The sequence below is a fragment of the Ceratosolen solmsi genome, unplaced genomic scaffold (assembly GCF_000503995.2).
Source record: "Ceratosolen solmsi marchali unplaced genomic scaffold, CerSol_1.0 scaffold16, whole genome shotgun sequence".
Taxonomy (NCBI): Eukaryota; Metazoa; Arthropoda; class Insecta; order Hymenoptera; family Agaonidae; genus Ceratosolen; species Ceratosolen solmsi.
Window position 1 is genome coordinate 223,606 of NW_011948451.1, and position 17,648 is coordinate 241,253.

Sequence of the window (17,648 nt, forward strand, 5' to 3'; positions counted from 1 at the left end):
TGAAATAGACAGATTTTTGATGACGAATTAAACTTTGAATTTTGTTAATAAGATCAAATTAATGTGAAAAATTAATCAAAATTATAAATGCAGTCAATATTAATGAAGTAAATTAATACGATAAATACATAGAAGATAGGAATAGGAAAATTCAGTAAATGGAATTCAAAATTTTAACCGCTTATTATTAAGTCCTGGCATAAAAAATATAATACTAACCGGGTGTTTTTATCGTATTATGCAATAATGTTAATTCAAATTTTTAAATAGTATATAAAAGATTTTTCTGGTCAATTATGAAAAAAAAATTATTGCCCGAACTCACCTAATTAAGCTCGTTGTATTTAACAAATGCTGAGCCATTAAATTCCACGAATTATTGCATTATCACGGACAACGAATGCGCGTGTGTCATGACGCATACGAACACGAATCGTATGATTTGATAAGAGATATTCTATACAAAATTAAAAGCTTAAAAAAGTTATGATCTTAATGTTCTTAGAAGGTGAAAATTGGCATTAAGGAGATACGATGGGATAGAATAGCTTAACATCATTCCATTATCATATAATTTTATTGACAACAATGAAAAAACTCACTACACAATAATAATAACAGTAGAGGCATAATAAAAGAAGGTTTTGAGTAATATTTACGATTACCACCTTAAATTACCACAAGCATAGATCCACTCATTTCACATGTGCTCGTACATTGCAATTTACAAACATTGTTTAAAAAAGTAACTTCTACATACACGCATTAGAATAACATGACAATTAATTATTATTAATAGACAGCTTAATTGAAAGTGTAATAATTTAGGGTATTTTAGCACTCGCAACGCGATCCTCGATCGATATTTCTCAACGCTAGGAGAACGTCTGCCCATTAAAATAAAGTATCGCACGATCGTCTCCTCCTCCCCCTTCTCCCTTAGCGTTCACGTTCAGACCTTTACACACTTTTACACGATCGAAAATCCGCTCGTGCCTCGTTGTCGCTCAGCACTAGGACTTCTTGATAGGCGCCTCCTTGGCAGGGCCAATATCGGCTACTGCTGGCTCCGTGACCGTCCGGGGCGGTTGAATGTCGTCGACGAGGTCCACCACCGCTGGTCTCCGTCCCTCCGCGAGCTTCGTCTCCTCGTTCACATCCTCGAGAATGTCGCTCCTGGGCACGGACTTGATGGCCACCCACTTGTTCTGATCGAGGCCGGGATTTCGACTCTCATCGATATCCTCGCGCAGTGCGTACGGTCCCTCGTCCACTCGCTGGTGCTGGGACTGCTGAGTATCAGCGTCCTGAATCTGCGAGTATTGTCGTTTTTGGTATTGTTGTAGTTGTAGTTGTTGTTGCTGCTGTTGCTGTTTATGTTGTTGTTGCTGTTGTTGCTGTTTATGTTGTTGTTGCTGATGCTGCTGCTGTTGCGGCTGCTGCTGCTGCTGCTGATAATGATGATGATGATGATGCTGATGTTTGGTACGTTTCTCGAGAGCATTGTCGTGGTTGCGCTGCTGGCGCGCGATCTCTATCGCCTTACGTATCACAGTTTCGAGCTCGCGCTCGGAGATCTGATTCTCGTCCAACGGCTCTTCCGGCTTTGTAGCGTCCGCCCGGTACACCACGTACAGCCTTTCGCGACCCCGGCGCTCGCTCTGAAGCCAATAACAAAGGCAAAGGGGCATCGAGAGTGAGTTAGAGAGAGAGAGAGAGAGAGAGAGAGAGAGAGAGAGAGAGAGTCTGAATGCTGATTTTATAAAGGCCTTGCGGTTGAGTGGTAATCGATTGGTGGTAGACGGTGGGGCAGAATGGGGCTCGTTCTTACCTCGTCGGGATCGGCAGGTGTCTCCTCCCTGACGTAGGGCACGTAAGTCTTGTACATGTTTGTCGATAGACTCGGCGGCTCCGCGTGCTGTGCGTGGTGGCTGTAATGTCTGCTGACTCTGGGCGCCTCAGCCTCGGACGAGCGCCTGTTGTAAGTGTCGTAGGAGGCATCTTCGTCGAGGTCCTGAGAGTCGTCGAGCTGGAACTTGGGCTCGCAGCCGCACTCGCAGTCGTAGTCGGTGGCGGTAAGTGGCAAGGCCTGGGCCCCCTGGGAGTAAAAGCGCGGTCGGTAGTTTTGGACAGCGTAGGGGCTGCGATTGTATTTGCCGAGGGAGCGGCGCCAGGTCTCGTAGCGGCTCTGCGACTTGGGCAGGAGGTTGAAACTGGCCGGAGCCGAGGGGGGAGAGCAGTCGTAGCAAGGCACCTCGGGGGATGGGCTCGGGACCTGCGGCGAGCTGCACGGCTGCGCAGGAAGACGTGGATCGTACGAGGGCGTAGGCAACGGGGGAGTGTAGGAGGATACCGCGACTGGCAATTGGGAGCTGTAAGATGGTACGATCTGAGGCGATTGATAGGAGGGTATGAGTTGGGGGGGACTGTAGACCGCCGAGGGTTGGAGCGTTTCGTAGGCCGGCTGAGAGACAGGGGGTGAGTAGTGCCCAGCGGACAGCGATTGATAGTCTTCGTTTATCTCTGATCTGTAAGCAAATTTACGTCAATTATTGTTGCCGAGAGTATTATTGTCTTTTGTCGGGATGAGTACGCTTAATGTTGATTGTTGCTTAGGCAGACTAAAGGATTGAAAGCGACAAGCAAGTTTGTTTGCGAATGTCTTGTAATGTTAATTGTTGGATTAAAATTAGTTCCGATCCGAAGGAGGCTGTTATTTCGCATTGAAAGCAATTGTCGTTTATAGGTTGCATTTGTGGCGGATTGATTGGCATTTCCAATGGAGAAAGGCAAAATTTGATCTTTTACATTATTATCGTTGTTTCGAGTAATTTATCAAAGTATTTCAGTACTTAAGTAACATTATCGAACTTCGCGCCAAGAAGCTCTAACATATGTTGAATATACGAATGTTGCGTCGACTTAATAGTGCACACACACGATATACACAATTTGCGTGCATAAATAAACTTATATCTAAATTGTATTTAAAAGGGGAGTGATGAAATAAACAGTTGAAATTGAAATGGTTTGCGTGTTAAACAGCTTTGTTATCTAAATTAGGAAGGTTGAGTAGTTCCAATCGTTTGGCAGCTGTCGAATCGGCAAATTCATACACGCCCGAATAAAACAATTGTGTTTCATTCCGGTAACACTCGTTCGTACAAACCGCGCTGATAATAACGCGCAAAGAAACTTTCATTATCTTTCTAGCTTCTTCTATATCAATAAACAATTAATTGTAGATGGAAAATGAATGGATGATTATCATTACGGCGAATGCTGGATATTTCAGGGTTTGAGGGTCGGAAATCGGAAATTTTTATTAAAATTACTCTTTTCGATTGGCTGCTCGTCACCGTTTTAATTGCCCAAGCAAATTGCCGAAGTAAAGGCCTAAAATTTAGAGGACTATGTCAATAATGCACTGTTATGTGATCGTTTTAGTATATTTCGTCATACCGACTGTGATATTAGTTTGACGTTTATTATTATTATTATTATTATTATTATTATTATTATTATTATTATTATTATTATTATTATTATTATTATTATTATGAGAAAGAGTTATCAATTATAAAATTATAGGTATATAAAAAGTACATGTTTTACCCAAGCAAATATTTCCCGATTCCGAAAATAGTGTTGATGACCTTCAACACATCGTCACTAACCCTACATAATTTCTGACGCCTCGCCCAACTGTCGGGAAAAACAAATGTAAAATTGTCCATTTTAGCAACAAGTTATTTTAGAAAGATATTTATAATAATAATCATTATGCGCGCCGATCCATTATAAAATCTCGAACGATTAAAAACGTCCCCCCGCCCAGCAGAAACAAGCGCCACGGGATGAAGGGGGTTGCGGCAGGGGTTTAGATTAGAGGGTCGGATGGGAGTCGCGCTCGTTCGCGAGGAGTAGTTCGAGGAGACGAGGGGTCGAGGAGGCGAGGAGACCCTCGATCTCGCCTGTATGTACGGCTGCTCCCCTCGATGTCGCACTCACATGGAGTCGCCGGCGAGGTTCTGCGGGCAGTCGCGCGCGCAGTTCGGACAGCGGGGCTGTGGTGCGGGGTTCCTTCGACGTCGTGGCGCGGCGTCGCAGGGCTCGGGGAGCAGCGTCGCCCCGAGGACGAGGATTACGAGGGTGATGAGCAGGACTCCGCTGCCGCGGCACTCCATGATCCTTGGTGGCTGTAGTACGCGGGCCGAGTTGCCGGGAGCTCGGCGCGCGCCCATCTTTTAACAAGTAGGCCGAGCCGCGTTGGGAAATAGCCGTGTTTACATTCTCGTAAGCGGCGTCGTCGATTTGTTTTTCAATACGCGGGAATCGCGGCGCAGAGTCACCAAGGGCTCGCGCTATTTCGCGCAAACGTCGTCGTTCGGCTGATCGCCATCTGTTTAATGACGTGAGCTCTCGGCGATATGATAAATATAATCGACAATGTCGGAAATAGAATGTCGGGGCTCGTGGATGATGAGAAATTTTGTTTGATGTCGAAGGCAATTTGCCTAATAGAAACCTTACAAGTATTCATCTCCATATTATGGATTTATCATTATATTAGCGAATTCCACGCTGGCTGTTTCATTACTTTTTAAATGTCATTGATGGACGATGGCCCTTTTATCATTAATTGCCTAACGATATATGATTTCAGAGCCAAGGGAAACGACGATATAATATCGAAACAATCGTTGGACGTCGTCAAAGATATAATATTATTATTGAAACAACGTAAGTGAGAGAAAGAAAGAGAGAGAGAGAGAGAGAGAGCAGAGAGCAGAGAGAGAGAGCAGAGAGAGAGAGAGCAGAGAGAGAGAGAGCAGAGAGAGAGAGAGCAGAGAGAGAGAGAGCAGAGAGAGAGAGAGCAGAGAGAGAGAGAGCAGAGAGAGAGAGAGCAGAGAGAGAGAGAGCAGAGAGAGAGAGAGCAGAGAGAGAGAGAGCAGAGAGAGAGAGAGCAGAGAGAGAGAGAGCAGAGAGAGAGAGAGCAGAGAGAGAGAGAGCAGAGAGAGCAGAGAGAGCAGAGAGAGCAGAGAGAGCAGAGAGAGCAGAGAGAGCAGAGAGAGCAGAGAGAGCAGAGAGAGCAGAGAGAGCAGAGAGAGCAGAGAGAGCAGAGAGAGCAGAGAGAGCAGAGAGAGCAGAGAGAGCAGAGAGAGCAGAGAGAGCAGAGAGAGCAGAGAGAGCAGAGAGAGCAGAGAGAGCAGAGAGAGCAGAGAGAGCAGAGAGAGCAGAGAGAGCAGAGAGAGCAGAGAGAGCAGAGAGAGCAGAGAGAGCAGAGAGAGCAGAGAGAGCAGAGAGAGCAGAGAGAGCAGAGAGAGCAGAGAGAGCAGAGAGAGCAGAGAGAGCAGAGAGAGCAGAGAGAGCAGAGAGAGCAGAGAGAGAGAGAGAGAGAGAGAGCAGAGAGATAATATACTCTAGTATGATGAACTTTTTATGTATCTAAGCTTTGTTATGAAAGGACTGAGCGGCTAAATGTTTGACTAACTACACATAAATTATGTTTAATAATAATTGCTTTAACGTAATCCATAGGAATAATGAAAAAACAATGCTTGGATCCATTAAAATTCTATTTGCAATATCTAGCTTATTAATAGTCATATTGTCTGTTATAAACGTCGAATAACCAATGATTAATGTAATCGATATCACAAGATTCCAGAGAAGAAGGTTTATTTCGTCGACCAGGGCATCGATTTTTAAGGGACCAGATTCTTAATTCTTTGAAAAAAGGCGAGAAGCTGCAAATCTCGAATACGCCCGAAGTAGCGAAAGAATGTGCCGCAGCTTTGCATTTGTACTTGACGCAAATGAAAACGCCAGTGATGCCGAAACGAATACAAGAGTTACTGCTCGGTAATAGTCATCGATCTTTTTCTTTTTGAAATTTCCTCCTAATTGATTGTGTCGATTAACATTTTGTAGTCGACCGTGCGCGACTGTCCAATTTCACGTATTTTGACAAGCCGTAGAAATTATATATCATTAATTATTTAACCATTCGAATTGTCAATTAAAATTAATCGGTCATAATGTTATTGGCATTGCTTAATTGCTCTTTTGGATATTACGCAAATGAAAATTTAAGCAACATATTGCTGTACAGGAAGTCGGTGTAAATATATAAAGTTTACGAATACGCGAACATCAACGTCGACAATTTTACCGATTACAACATAAAATTATATGTAAATTTACCTGGATTTTTAATTATTAAATGGCCGCATACACACAAACGGCAAATAATACATATATTACGTAATAATAAATTTCTTTCTATATAATAAATAAAGAAATTTAACCTTGACAATTATTGATTTAACAGGATTACACACTCTTGTAAAGTAAACGATTGCTTATATTATTATTATTATTATTATTATTATTATTATTATTATTATTATTATTTAATAAATATTGATTGAAAGATAATCATAACCTTAAAATTGTGAAATTTATTTTGTAAGACGATAATGCGCGAGAAGAAAAAAATCCAGTGCCACGAATTCGCGTAACGCGTTTTAATGAATTCATAAGAATAATAAGGTCGATTAGAACTATTATTGAAAATCCGAGTGATAATGATCTTAAAATACCAAGGCCTGCTTTTTTTTTAAATTGTTTATTGAAGCGGACAATCCGGGAATAACGGCTCACGTCATAGCTCTCGACGCTCTGGGCTTAATTCGCCAGGATGTTATAGGGCGGCACAGCGAACTCCTCGTGGATCTCCTGGAGCTCTTAAGGCATTTGTCGATATTCCCGCCGCCATCGGAGCGCACTGAATTACAAGCGCCTACTCTGGTGGCAACGTTTTTGCCAGTTTTCTTTAACTTTACGGTATGCTGCTTTAATATTCATTGTTATTAATTGTTCGATATCAGCCTGTGTCCTTGTTAAATATCGTAATCGGCCAACCATTGTATTTGCAATGAATATTCGGCTCTAATTAAACGCTCTATGGAGCTTGAGTATTTCGCTCGGACAAATTTTAAATATCCATTAATTAATTATAAGTAGTGTATCGTTTAATTGATACCCAAAAGCACGTTTATGCTATCTAATATTACACAAACTATTGGACATACAAACACATAAAAATTGATATTGTCGTTTTATTATTAGAGTAATTGATTTAATATTAAAATACAGCCCGATGACATTGTACAGTGGCGTCAAGTGGCTTCAAGATTAAACGAGCTCATCATCGAAGCTCCTAAGCAATTAGTACAAAAGAAGGAACAATCATTGGCAAATAATACAGAAATGACTTTGAACGAATCAAATTCATTCTCAAGATTTAGAGAGCTATCAGTATTTTATCCATTCATCAGATTTATGGAGAATAGAAATGGTTGTGGGTCAATACGTCAATAAATAAAATTTAAAAAAAAGAAAAAAATTATATTCAACGTATATTTTACAGATAGAAATTCGCAAATACCAAGAACCTTTAGTGGGGCACTTCGACGACCTCTAGCTGGAAGACTTCATCCAGTTATTTTACGATCTCGAACATGATTATTTAAATGTACCGATAATTAACGAGACAAATCAAACAAAAACAAAAAACCAAAAAAACAAAAAAAAAAAAAAACAAACAAACAAACAAACAAAAATAAAATAATAAGAATTTGTATAAATAACATTTATTGTTCGTCATTTATTAAAAATATACAGATAAAGATTGAATTTTTTTTTTCTTCCACGAATTATTTATTTTTGTCACGCACGACAAATTTTTAAGAATCATAAAAAATAGAATACACATTTATATTTAAATGTTTATACTCTTCATATAAAACAATTACATTTTAAACGTTATAATAATAACAAAAAGTAATGCGTGTATACAAGATATGCTACAAGTTGCATAAAATGTAATAATAGTACTGTACAAGTTTTTCTACGGTTTTAGCAAATTCTGTTGCTTCGTTTCAACATTAAAAAAAAAAAAAAAAAAAAAAAAAAAAAAAAAAAAAAAAAAAAAAAAAAAAATAAAATTACGATTAAACTATTACATTTTTGTCAAAGTTTCGATCTAGGAACGTCCAGAGGCTTGTTCGCGACGTCCAAAAGTTCAGTCCACCAACTAGCTCTTTCCGATCCACTTGGATAACATCGGAACGCTTCTTCGAGACGTTCGTAAACCTACAAAGTCATTAAAATGATTAAGTAATTGTAAATAAAAGTTCGCTCTTTCTCTACGCTCTCATAAATACCATACCTTCCCATCAGACATGCCTAAAACGGAATTCAAAACAAAATCTGGTGGAGCTAATGCGTCAGCTATCGCAATAGCCTCCGGTTTTAATTCAGCGCATAACAATAAAATATTTTCTTTCACTAAGTCGGCCATATCGGGTCCAGTGCAATAACCACCTGAAAATAAATTATCCCACAATATATTGATTGTGGAAAGTAATTATGATTTTTATAATTGAATTTATACGTTGATAGAATGTGACATTTGTCTCGCTTCTCTACCAACCTTGATAAAAAATGGATAAATATTTTTCAAGACACTTTAAAGAGAATAACAGTATTAGCTTATCCAGTACATTCCTAAGTGTCTCGGCTTCTGGCTCTGGGGGAACTAATTTTTTTATTCTGGCAGTGCAGTAATCCAATACAATCATCTGAAAATCATATTTCACTTTTTTAATTCTTTTTTTCTTGTGGCTGTTTTTTTTTGTTTTGCTTTTTTTTGTTTTGTTTTGTTTTGTTTTGTTTTTTTTGTTTTAAACGTGAAATTATGCATGCGCCGACAATCGTTATTCTTTACAGTAGATTTATTGGAAATATACGCAACGACATTGATTAATTATAATGTGAATAACCTGATATATATGTTATGTATATATATATATATTGGTTTGGATATAAAAATCGGTATTTATATGAGCTATCGAATGTTCAAGGTTTATAAACGTATACGATGCAAGTAATTAATTTTTACGTACATTTTTTAATTTCCTTAGCGTTGAAATAAAAACAGATATTTGTAAATTTTAATATTTAGCTACGAATAATTTGAGGACTCGTAGTATCTACGTATCGCTATTATGTTTTGGGAGTTGATAAAAATATGATTTGACAAGCCGGCTACTTCAATTTGGCTTACAATTTATTTTTTAAATAAAAATATTTTATCAAAGTAAGATTTTAAAACAGGATGCACGTATTACGTAGTACGGGCACACAAATATATTAATGCAATGCCAAACTGTTGAAACTATTGAATGAAATGTATATAAAAAATAAAATTATTAAATTTGTTTATTTGTTTTTCAATTTCATAAATATTATGATAAAATATTGCACATCTTATATATATATATATATATATATATATATACTCAGAAAATAAAAGTTTTATAAAACTTGAAAAATTCAATTCAAGGACTGATTGATATATCTTTTTGACGACTCATAAGAACTATCATCTCATTTATTGTTAAACTTTATTATAAAACGTTCAACATATTTTAAGCAGCGATGCTGCATATTGTATATAATATTTATTGAAATTTAATTTAATCGAAAGCCGAAGAAGCTTCAACAATGTTTTAAAACACAAAGTGCAACAATCGAGTAAAAAATTTACCTAAGATAAACATTAAAGCATACATTTATATATTATTAATCACGAACCTCTCCGTAGGCTCTGGTAAGATTTGCAGCTCTGTAGACTTGCGACTTACTGCGGGCCATGAAGTGATTCGCACCACTGGCGATCTCCTTGTCATATCTTCGTTGTGTGTCGATAACCAGCCACGTTATTAACCACTCATAAGCGTCTCTGACTACTGCGGAATCGATACCATTACTATATTAGTCACTATATGAGCTCTTACGTTGTCAAGGAAAGAACTTCTGGTATTTAACCATAAAAAAGACCAATCTAAGGCAATTTGAGACGTTGGATTCTATAAAGGAATGCTAAATTTTCTTTTAAGCTCTTTTCATATACATTAAGGGTAGAAGATGATAACTCTTAATGCACTGTTATATAACAGTATTATGGTTTCATAAAGAGAACAATATATATATATATATATATATATACACATAATGGTAATTCAAATTCATTAGTTAACTCTATTATTTAGAAGCTTATTTAGAGCAATAAGAGGTATAATGTTATTTTGCCAATCTGTCGATGAGGAAATTATATAGTGGCTATACTTATTTACAATTGCACGTAAGCTGTATAATTATAGATTTAAAGTTTGAAATGAATTTTAAAAAATACTTTGCTGTCAGAAGCACAATTTCTTTTTCACTCAAGTTTTTTGTTTTTTTTTTTTTTTTTTTACATCGAACATTAGTAACTTCTACCCTTAAGAAATAAACACTGATTTCAGTGTAATACACTTACATTCCAGTGTTAATCTTGATTTCATTTTAGATTCAAATTTCCTTCGTAGAATTGCGGGACCTTTAATAAGAAACTGAACAGAAGCAAGAGGACTAACTAAAGTTGATCCACCTTGCAAATCATTCCACTGCCTTAGTATCCAATTACTACTTTGCTGAGCAAGTACATTATTATCACCTTCGTAAGTAACGGAAGGTTCGTGATTAGCAGCCATATCACCTAAAGCAGCAGCTGAAAACATTTGAAAAAAAAAAATAATAATAATAAATAGTTTTAGTATAAACCAATTATTGAAAAAGAGGTATACAAAAACAAACGTATTATGTAATAAATTTATAACAAATTTCTCATTAGCATATATACATATGTTAGAAATCACGATTGTAGTACACACACACACACACACACACACACACACACACACACACAGAGAGAGAGAGAGAGAGAGAGAGAGAGAGACAGACACACAGACAGACACAAAATATAATAATATGATGATGATGATGCTTTTGCTCTATTATGCGTAAATAAAGTTAATAAAAATCTGAGCATTCGTGCTTAAATAAAGCAATTTATATTATTAAGTCAATTTATTTATTATTACTTTGATTGAATCTTTGATAAATGAATGATACAACAATTACATAACTTATGAAATTCAAATTCGGAATTTGTCAACGCAATGCCAATATATTAAATTGATTTAAGTGATTATAATTTACTTTTGTGGTATCCGTGTCCTCCGCAAGCCTCTCTGCACTCTTTTAACGCATCTCGACAGGTCCATGTAATTAACGGTTTTATCGCTGACACAATACAATGTATTTCGGATACAATTTGACTCTACATAAAAGAGTTCTAGTTAGGCAATAAAATACTCGTGTAATTATAATAAAATGAATGGAGGCAAAGGGAATCTTACAAGATTTGGAATATTTCCACTCTCCATCGACTTCTGTACATTTTCCAAATATACGGTTGTAAATTCTGACATGAAGATTCTAAATACACAAGCTGCAGCTAAGTAGGGAAAAAGCCTCCATTGCTAAAAACATTAGATTGGTATACATGTTTTGTTTTGTTTTGTTTTGTTTTTTTCTTTTTTCATAAATTACTTCATAAAGTGTAAGATAACTCGATTTGACTTACGTGCAATTGATATTCAATAATGGGAATCTCTTCATTATCGAAATTCGAATTTAAGGACGAGAACTGTTTACGCACCGCGGCATATCTTATAGCTATGATTACCGCAGCACCGAGTCTATTAGTGGATTCTTGACAAATTCCCATCCGACCAGCAGATAAATTTTCTAATACAGCGCCTTTAAAGATACATGCAACTCTGTTAAATATATCGATTGGTAAAAATTTTCAGCTACGTTTTCTAATTCACCGTACCTAATATTCGTTGAGGATCCGAGAAGGAACTTTCGTATTCTCCCTCAGCGGTTACATCTCCCGTTCTATTTAATAAATTGTCCTTTGGTATTCTATAATTATTGAACATTATACAGCCGTTGTCTATACCGTTGAGTCCATTTTTTTCGCCAAGGTCACCTACTATGACACCAGGATAAGGTATGTATGTCTTGGGATCCCTTACAGGAACGACAAAGGCATGAAGTCCATGATTCGTTTCTTGTGTTATTAATTGGGCAAATACAATTGCTACCGTCGCTGTTTTTCCTACAATGTAACACACGAAGTTTATTATTAATGTCTGAAGATGTATCGATCGTCGATTCAATATTCCATTGGTTAAGCAGATTATATTCTGCTGCGATCACGAGGACATTAATTTACTTCGGCAAAACAATTAGAAAAATTAAGTTAAACCGTATTTAATCCGATCGTTGCTAAATTATTCGCATGCTTCTCAATATTGAAAAACAAAACAAAAACAAAACACCTTGCGTTATATTATCGTCATAAAAAAAAAAAAAAAAAAAATGAACTTTATATCGAATTTTTACCTAAATTACCAATCCAGCATTTAGCAGCGTGGAAATCAGGCGTATGAAGGACAAAAGTTTGAGAAGCCGGTTCATACGTAGCCGTGGTGCGCATCATTTTTGTGTTACTTCCATGGCCAACTTCGGTGAGGGCAAAGCAGCCCAACAGCTACAAATAACAAATTATTCGTTAATTCATTGAATCGTTTTGTCGTATGTGCGTGTGCGTGTGCGCGTGCGCGCACGATTAAGCAAGTATATTATAAATCATAACGAGACCTAAACGAAAAATTGCTATTTGCAAAATTTACCTGTTTGTTCCAAACTGCCTGAAAAATCGGATGGTGTCGGTCTGTTCCGAGGCTCAAAATCGTATTGCCGAAAAGATAAACTCCGAGGGCAATTTTAACGGACAGCATTGGATCAACCATACACGTAGCTTCGTTCAACGTCATCATAAATCCTGTCTGAGGAATAAACTCGTCATAATAAATTCGAATTTAAGACTTTTTTGCCAAAAGAAATTGGCATGCGAAATTACCTTAGTGCTGTAATTCAACTGGCTTATGATACCTGGCAAAAGTTTTTGATGGTGAAGACGTGCCAATTGCCTCGCCGACCGCCTCTTTTGCTCATCCGCACTCAAGGTCACACCGTGCGAAGGGTGAAATTCTGGATCGGCTTCCATTGCTTTCCATAAGCGCAACTAAGTACATGCAATACATACATGTTTATATATATATTAGAAATTTTTTTTTATAGAACGGGAGCTTTACGGGAAGCTTCATTTGTATAATCCAAACACTTTATATAAATTTATCAATAATTATTGCAATTATTCATTTATTGAAATATTGATTCTATTTATAACTTAATTATTAATAGATGTTTTTGATTAACGAGTAATTGTCAAACAAAAATTTACGCGTCAATTAATTACTTACATAATTAAATTATTTTCTTAATGTTTTCAAGATTTATGCGCAGATTGGCGCTTTATTTGCAAACTTTCCATTCGCTAATGAAAATTATAATTTCTTTATACCATTGTTGCTGAACCTTTCATACTGATATGTTATCAATACTCGATACCTTGGAATATAATCATGATGTAATGTTATTACAATCATTATAACCTTATAGAAAATTGCTTTAACGAATAAACGACTTCATATTAATTTGCACATGAAGATTATTGTTGATAATATAATATAATTAATACTAAATTATTTGTAAGTTAATTTATATGTAAGGGTAAACAGAGCGTGGCGTGATACATAATATGTCGAGAATTATGAATGTTTTGGAAAAAAATATTTATTTTATAAAAAAAACTTAATAAATTTTGTTTAGAATTATAAGGAATTAATATTACATTCCCATGTTAATATATATATATATATATATATATATATATATATACACACATATATATATTTATCTTCTTGTTAAAATCTGATCAACGTGTGCTGCTCTTTTATTTTCAATTCCAAGGACTTAGGCATTAATATTAATGAGTGAGATTCAACGATATTCCGAATATAATATTTAAAAGGATATATTAAGTATTGCACTTCATTAGGAAATGCTAATATTTTTTATTTTTCTCTCGTTATTTATTTAAAATATATTCCTAATCATTTTAAAAGCATTCTTTTATGCATGTCAACGAATAATATTAATGTTTTATAAATGCAAATAAATCACTTCAAAATCACGTTGTAAAATAGCAACCATCTTTTTCGCCTATAAACCATTATTAGTTTTTTTTTTATTTTTTTTTTAAGCGTAATAAGCTTGGTACCTTATTTGGTATAATTCTTTTAATAAAAACCTTCTAGAATACAGTGTCGCAATATTCTTTTTCCTCAAATAATTCACACACAATCAATATTTATTAATGCTAGCTATTTATATACACAAATCTTTACATAAATTATTTTTAAATTAAATCTTACTTTGAAGTTATTTGATAGATTTCATTAAAAATTGGTAACAATAATTTGCTCCAGAATCTCACGATATATTATTTCCTTTAATCTTCCACTCTGCACGCGATGCATAAATATTTTCAATTATTGACTATCGCATTATTAATCCTTTTAAATTATTCATTAATTAATCTGTCAATCTGTACAAGACATCCTCAAGCTGTATAATACATATTTTTAAAGTATATCGTTAGTATGCAATCAGGTATTGTACACATCGTCATGTTTTAATTAATTATTCGTAATGAGTTATAAATATTTGATTGTTTATCAACATAATTCTTATTTAAACGTGTCCGAACGTTAAAAAAAAAGTAAAAAATAGTTTTTTTTTCAAGATATATACCTTTCAATCCTTCTCAATTAAATGTAATAGTAATAGTATATATATATATATATATATATATATATATATATATATATAGTCGGATTTTCAAACACTATTAGAGATGTTAAAAATTCGTTATATTTTAAAAATTATAATCAAATACTAATAGAAAATGAATTTCATGACGAAATGAAGGATGCCAAAATAAAATTTTGTTTCAAATCGCAACAACGTGTTCAATAAAATTCATTAATTTTTAGTTTTTATCGATTGAATTTGAAACACTTTATTTAGTTTTTGAGATTAAATCCTTAAATCCTATTAGATATAAATATAGTAAGTAGTGCCAATGTAATTCGAAACAATAGTACGTGCTTTTTCGTATTTTATGTTTTTCTAGACGATCCTCAAAAATTATAATCAGACTGCGACTCGACTGCATTCATAATGAAAGAACAAAAATATGTTAAATAACACTCGATAAAGTTATCGTTAAAAATCATACTTTCGAATCGAACTTGGAATTAACAACTCTGTAATCGAAAATAACGCGCTTGTACACTGACGAAAAAACAAATTAACAAATTTCATGTAATAATAATTACTTTGAATAGGGGGCTTTTTTCATCATCAAAGAAGAAATTATTTATGTTAGAGTTAAATATAAAAATACAATCATTAATCATCACTTTTGAAAGTTTGGCGTTAGATTAATTTTTATAAATTAATCTTGAATATTTCTCGTCTCCTTTAAAAATCAATCAGTCTTTGAAAAGAAAATGGTATTATATATACGAATAACGTTCGCCCAAGTCCAGGAACGAATAATTATTACCTTGAGTCGTATGGCGTCCGGATCCTCGAGGACGATACGAAGTCGCTTCCAGCAGAAGGAGGCGTCGGCCCTGTACTTGGCGAGGTCGCCACCCGGTGGCATATCCTCGAGCCATCGGATATCCTCTTGGAAAACGTGCCTCGTCGGCGATCTAGCCGTGGCAGCGGGCATGGCTTCGAAGGTGTCCTTGATATTCCCTGCGCCGATAAATTATCGCTCGTGAGTACATGGTTTCGCGGATTGCGCGTACTTTCGAGGGAAATCGTTCGAATCGTATGAATTTAAAGGAGGAGGAGGGTACTCGAGGGACGACGTAATGGACCTTTTAACCACCACCCGACCATCGGTGTTTCGATGGGATTGGCGTTGGGATTTACGATGACTCTTTAATAAATTGATTTTTTTTTTTTTTTTTTTTTTTTTTTTTTTTTTTACGAGAGTTTAATAATTAATTCTATTAGAATTTTTAAAAGACGTTGAAGGCAATATACTCTTCTTTTTGAATTTAATTATCGAGGGGAGAATGGATATCCTGATGCAATTCACAAGGCCTTTTCATTTTCCAAGAATATTGACCGAATCCCCTCTTATAATTTAATTGAGAATATGATTCTTGTAGTTTGATTATTACTATTACTATTACTATTGCTATTACTATTATTATTACTATTATTATTACCATTATTATTATTATTATTATTATTATTATTATTATTATTATTATTTTACTTAATTATTTGATTTATTATTCGTTGAAATAGTTGTGCGACTCTTATATTGCGACAATTTTGATATATTTGCAAATCAATATGTTAGAATTGAAAGAAGAGCCGGTGAATTATTGAATTGGGTATTGAATTGGATATAGAGTTGGCAAGCGGCAATTTATAAACGAGAGCTTTCGTATTATCACAATCATGTTCACCATTCCATAAATCTACAACAGCACAAACACAGCATAAAGCGTTATCAGCGAACGTTACAGGGTAAGTAAGTGCGCACACTTCGTTTATCCACACAATGAATAAGTAGACCGAGCTAAAACCATTCGACTAATATCACTAATGTGATAAGCTAAGCCAATAACGAATTATAAGCTCCAACATACTTTTGGCAACTACTGTACTCGCGCTAAGTTTCAAAATCTATCTCGTAAATTTAAAATCAACGTAGCGAGAACAATCGTCAATTACGTAAGATTGACCCGAGGAATTATTGGCTATCGAGTTTTAACGGCCGATCATGCTCGTATAAACACGATGAACGATCGCATCGCAATCGGTCAACTCGCTTTACACGCCCGTTAAACCTTTGAAATCCAACGATGGGCGCGCGATTCGACAGCAGGAGCAGGAGGTGCGATATCGACGATAGTCGTCGCCATAGAGTCAAGACCGATGCGATCAAGTGCGAACGTGCCGACGACGAACTATTAAAGACTGCGATCCCCTCCCACCCAACCCAACCCAACCCAACCCAATCCCTCCACTATGCCTCCTACTCACCAAGATGCGTGCCTCGTGAGATTCGTCTCTCTGGCTGAAATCGAAGACGAGGTGATTTTTCACGGCGAGCTCTTAAATTATTTGGCCACGCGTCGTCGTTATTCTCATAACGCTACATCGGAGGTGGATAAAGCTTCGCGTTCTTAATCTTATCGCTCTCTCACCGCTTAGCAGCACTGGACGACACGAGCGCTAAGCTTTTTCTTCTCTAAGTGCATCGTGGGGGCACACATGGTGGGAGCGTTCCTGGGAATGCGTTTACTTGGCTAAAGTGCCGGTAACGCGCAACCGATTATCTGCTGAGGTTCTTACGTACGACTCGACGGTTACGCACACGTCACACTGGTTATTTATATTTGTTATTACTCGATGGCGAGAGAAGTGGCACAAGGAGGGTCGCGCTTTATCGATCATCCCGATAACAATAACAATAACAACAACAACAACAACAACAATAACAACAACGACGACAACGACGACGACGACAACAACAACAACAACAACAACAACAACAACAACAGGTCGCCTAAAATTTACAGCAAAAAGAATTTTAACGATGCCTCCGTGTTACGATTCAAACGCGACCCACATGAGCTAGCGCGAGCACTCGTCGTGTAAAGCATTTTACACAATCGAGTCGTCGC

At 36.1% G+C, this 17,648-nt stretch overlaps 2 protein-coding genes across 2 annotated transcripts; both read right to left on the reverse strand.

Moving 5' to 3' along the window:
- Nucleotides 1–956: 956 nt before the first annotated feature.
- Nucleotides 957–4,646, reverse strand: LOC105366615 (uncharacterized). The gene is made up of 5 exons (XM_011505115.1): nt 4,009–4,646; nt 3,616–3,705; nt 1,832–2,528; nt 1,455–1,661; nt 957–1,370 (listed from the first exon to the last, which is right to left on the reverse strand). Exons 1-5 carry the CDS (start codon nt 4,242–4,244, stop codon nt 1,014–1,016), a joined length of 1,587 nt encoding a protein of 528 aa, XP_011503417.1. The 5' UTR covers nt 4,245–4,646; the 3' UTR covers nt 957–1,013.
- Nucleotides 4,647–7,858: 3,212 nt separating this feature from the next.
- On the reverse strand, nt 7,859–15,866 carry LOC105366579 (peroxisomal acyl-coenzyme A oxidase 3). Its single transcript, XM_011505074.1, has 14 exons — nt 15,500–15,866; nt 12,887–13,051; nt 12,657–12,812; nt 12,367–12,514; nt 11,792–12,079; nt 11,540–11,715; nt 11,313–11,435; nt 11,113–11,233; nt 10,391–10,621; nt 9,664–9,818; nt 8,501–8,648; nt 8,237–8,391; nt 8,009–8,160; nt 7,859–7,966 (listed from the first exon to the last, which is right to left on the reverse strand). The coding sequence occupies exons 1-13, from the start codon at nt 15,668–15,670 to the stop codon at nt 8,038–8,040; spliced, it is 2,160 nt and encodes a 719-aa protein (XP_011503376.1). The 5' UTR covers nt 15,671–15,866; the 3' UTR covers nt 7,859–7,966; nt 8,009–8,037.
- Between the last annotated feature and the right edge of the window lie 1,782 nt (nt 15,867–17,648).

Bases quoted from the DNA above. Each gene is read 5' to 3' on its own strand.
- LOC105366615 (XM_011505115.1), bottom strand. From the start codon at position 4,244: ATGGGCGCGCGCCGAGCTCCCGGCAACTCGGCCCGCGTACTACAGCCA. The intron at 2,529-3,615 runs GTAAAACATGTA...ATTTGCTTACAG, and splicing joins ATCGGGAAATATTTGCTTGG to ATCAGAGATAAACGAAGACT. The intron at 1,371-1,454 runs CAGCAGCAGCAG...CAACATAAACAG, and splicing joins ATCATCATCATCATCATTAT to CAACAGCAGCAACAACAACT.
- LOC105366579 (XM_011505074.1), bottom strand. From the start codon at position 15,670: ATGCCCGCTGCCACGGCTAGATCGCCGACGAGGCACGTTTTCCAAGAG. The intron at 13,052-15,499 runs GTAATAATTATT...GCATGTACTTAG, and splicing joins CGGACGCCATACGACTCAAG to TTGCGCTTATGGAAAGCAAT. The intron at 8,161-8,236 runs GTATGGTATTTA...ATGACTTTGTAG, and splicing joins TAGGCATGTCTGATGGGAAG to GTTTACGAACGTCTCGAAGA.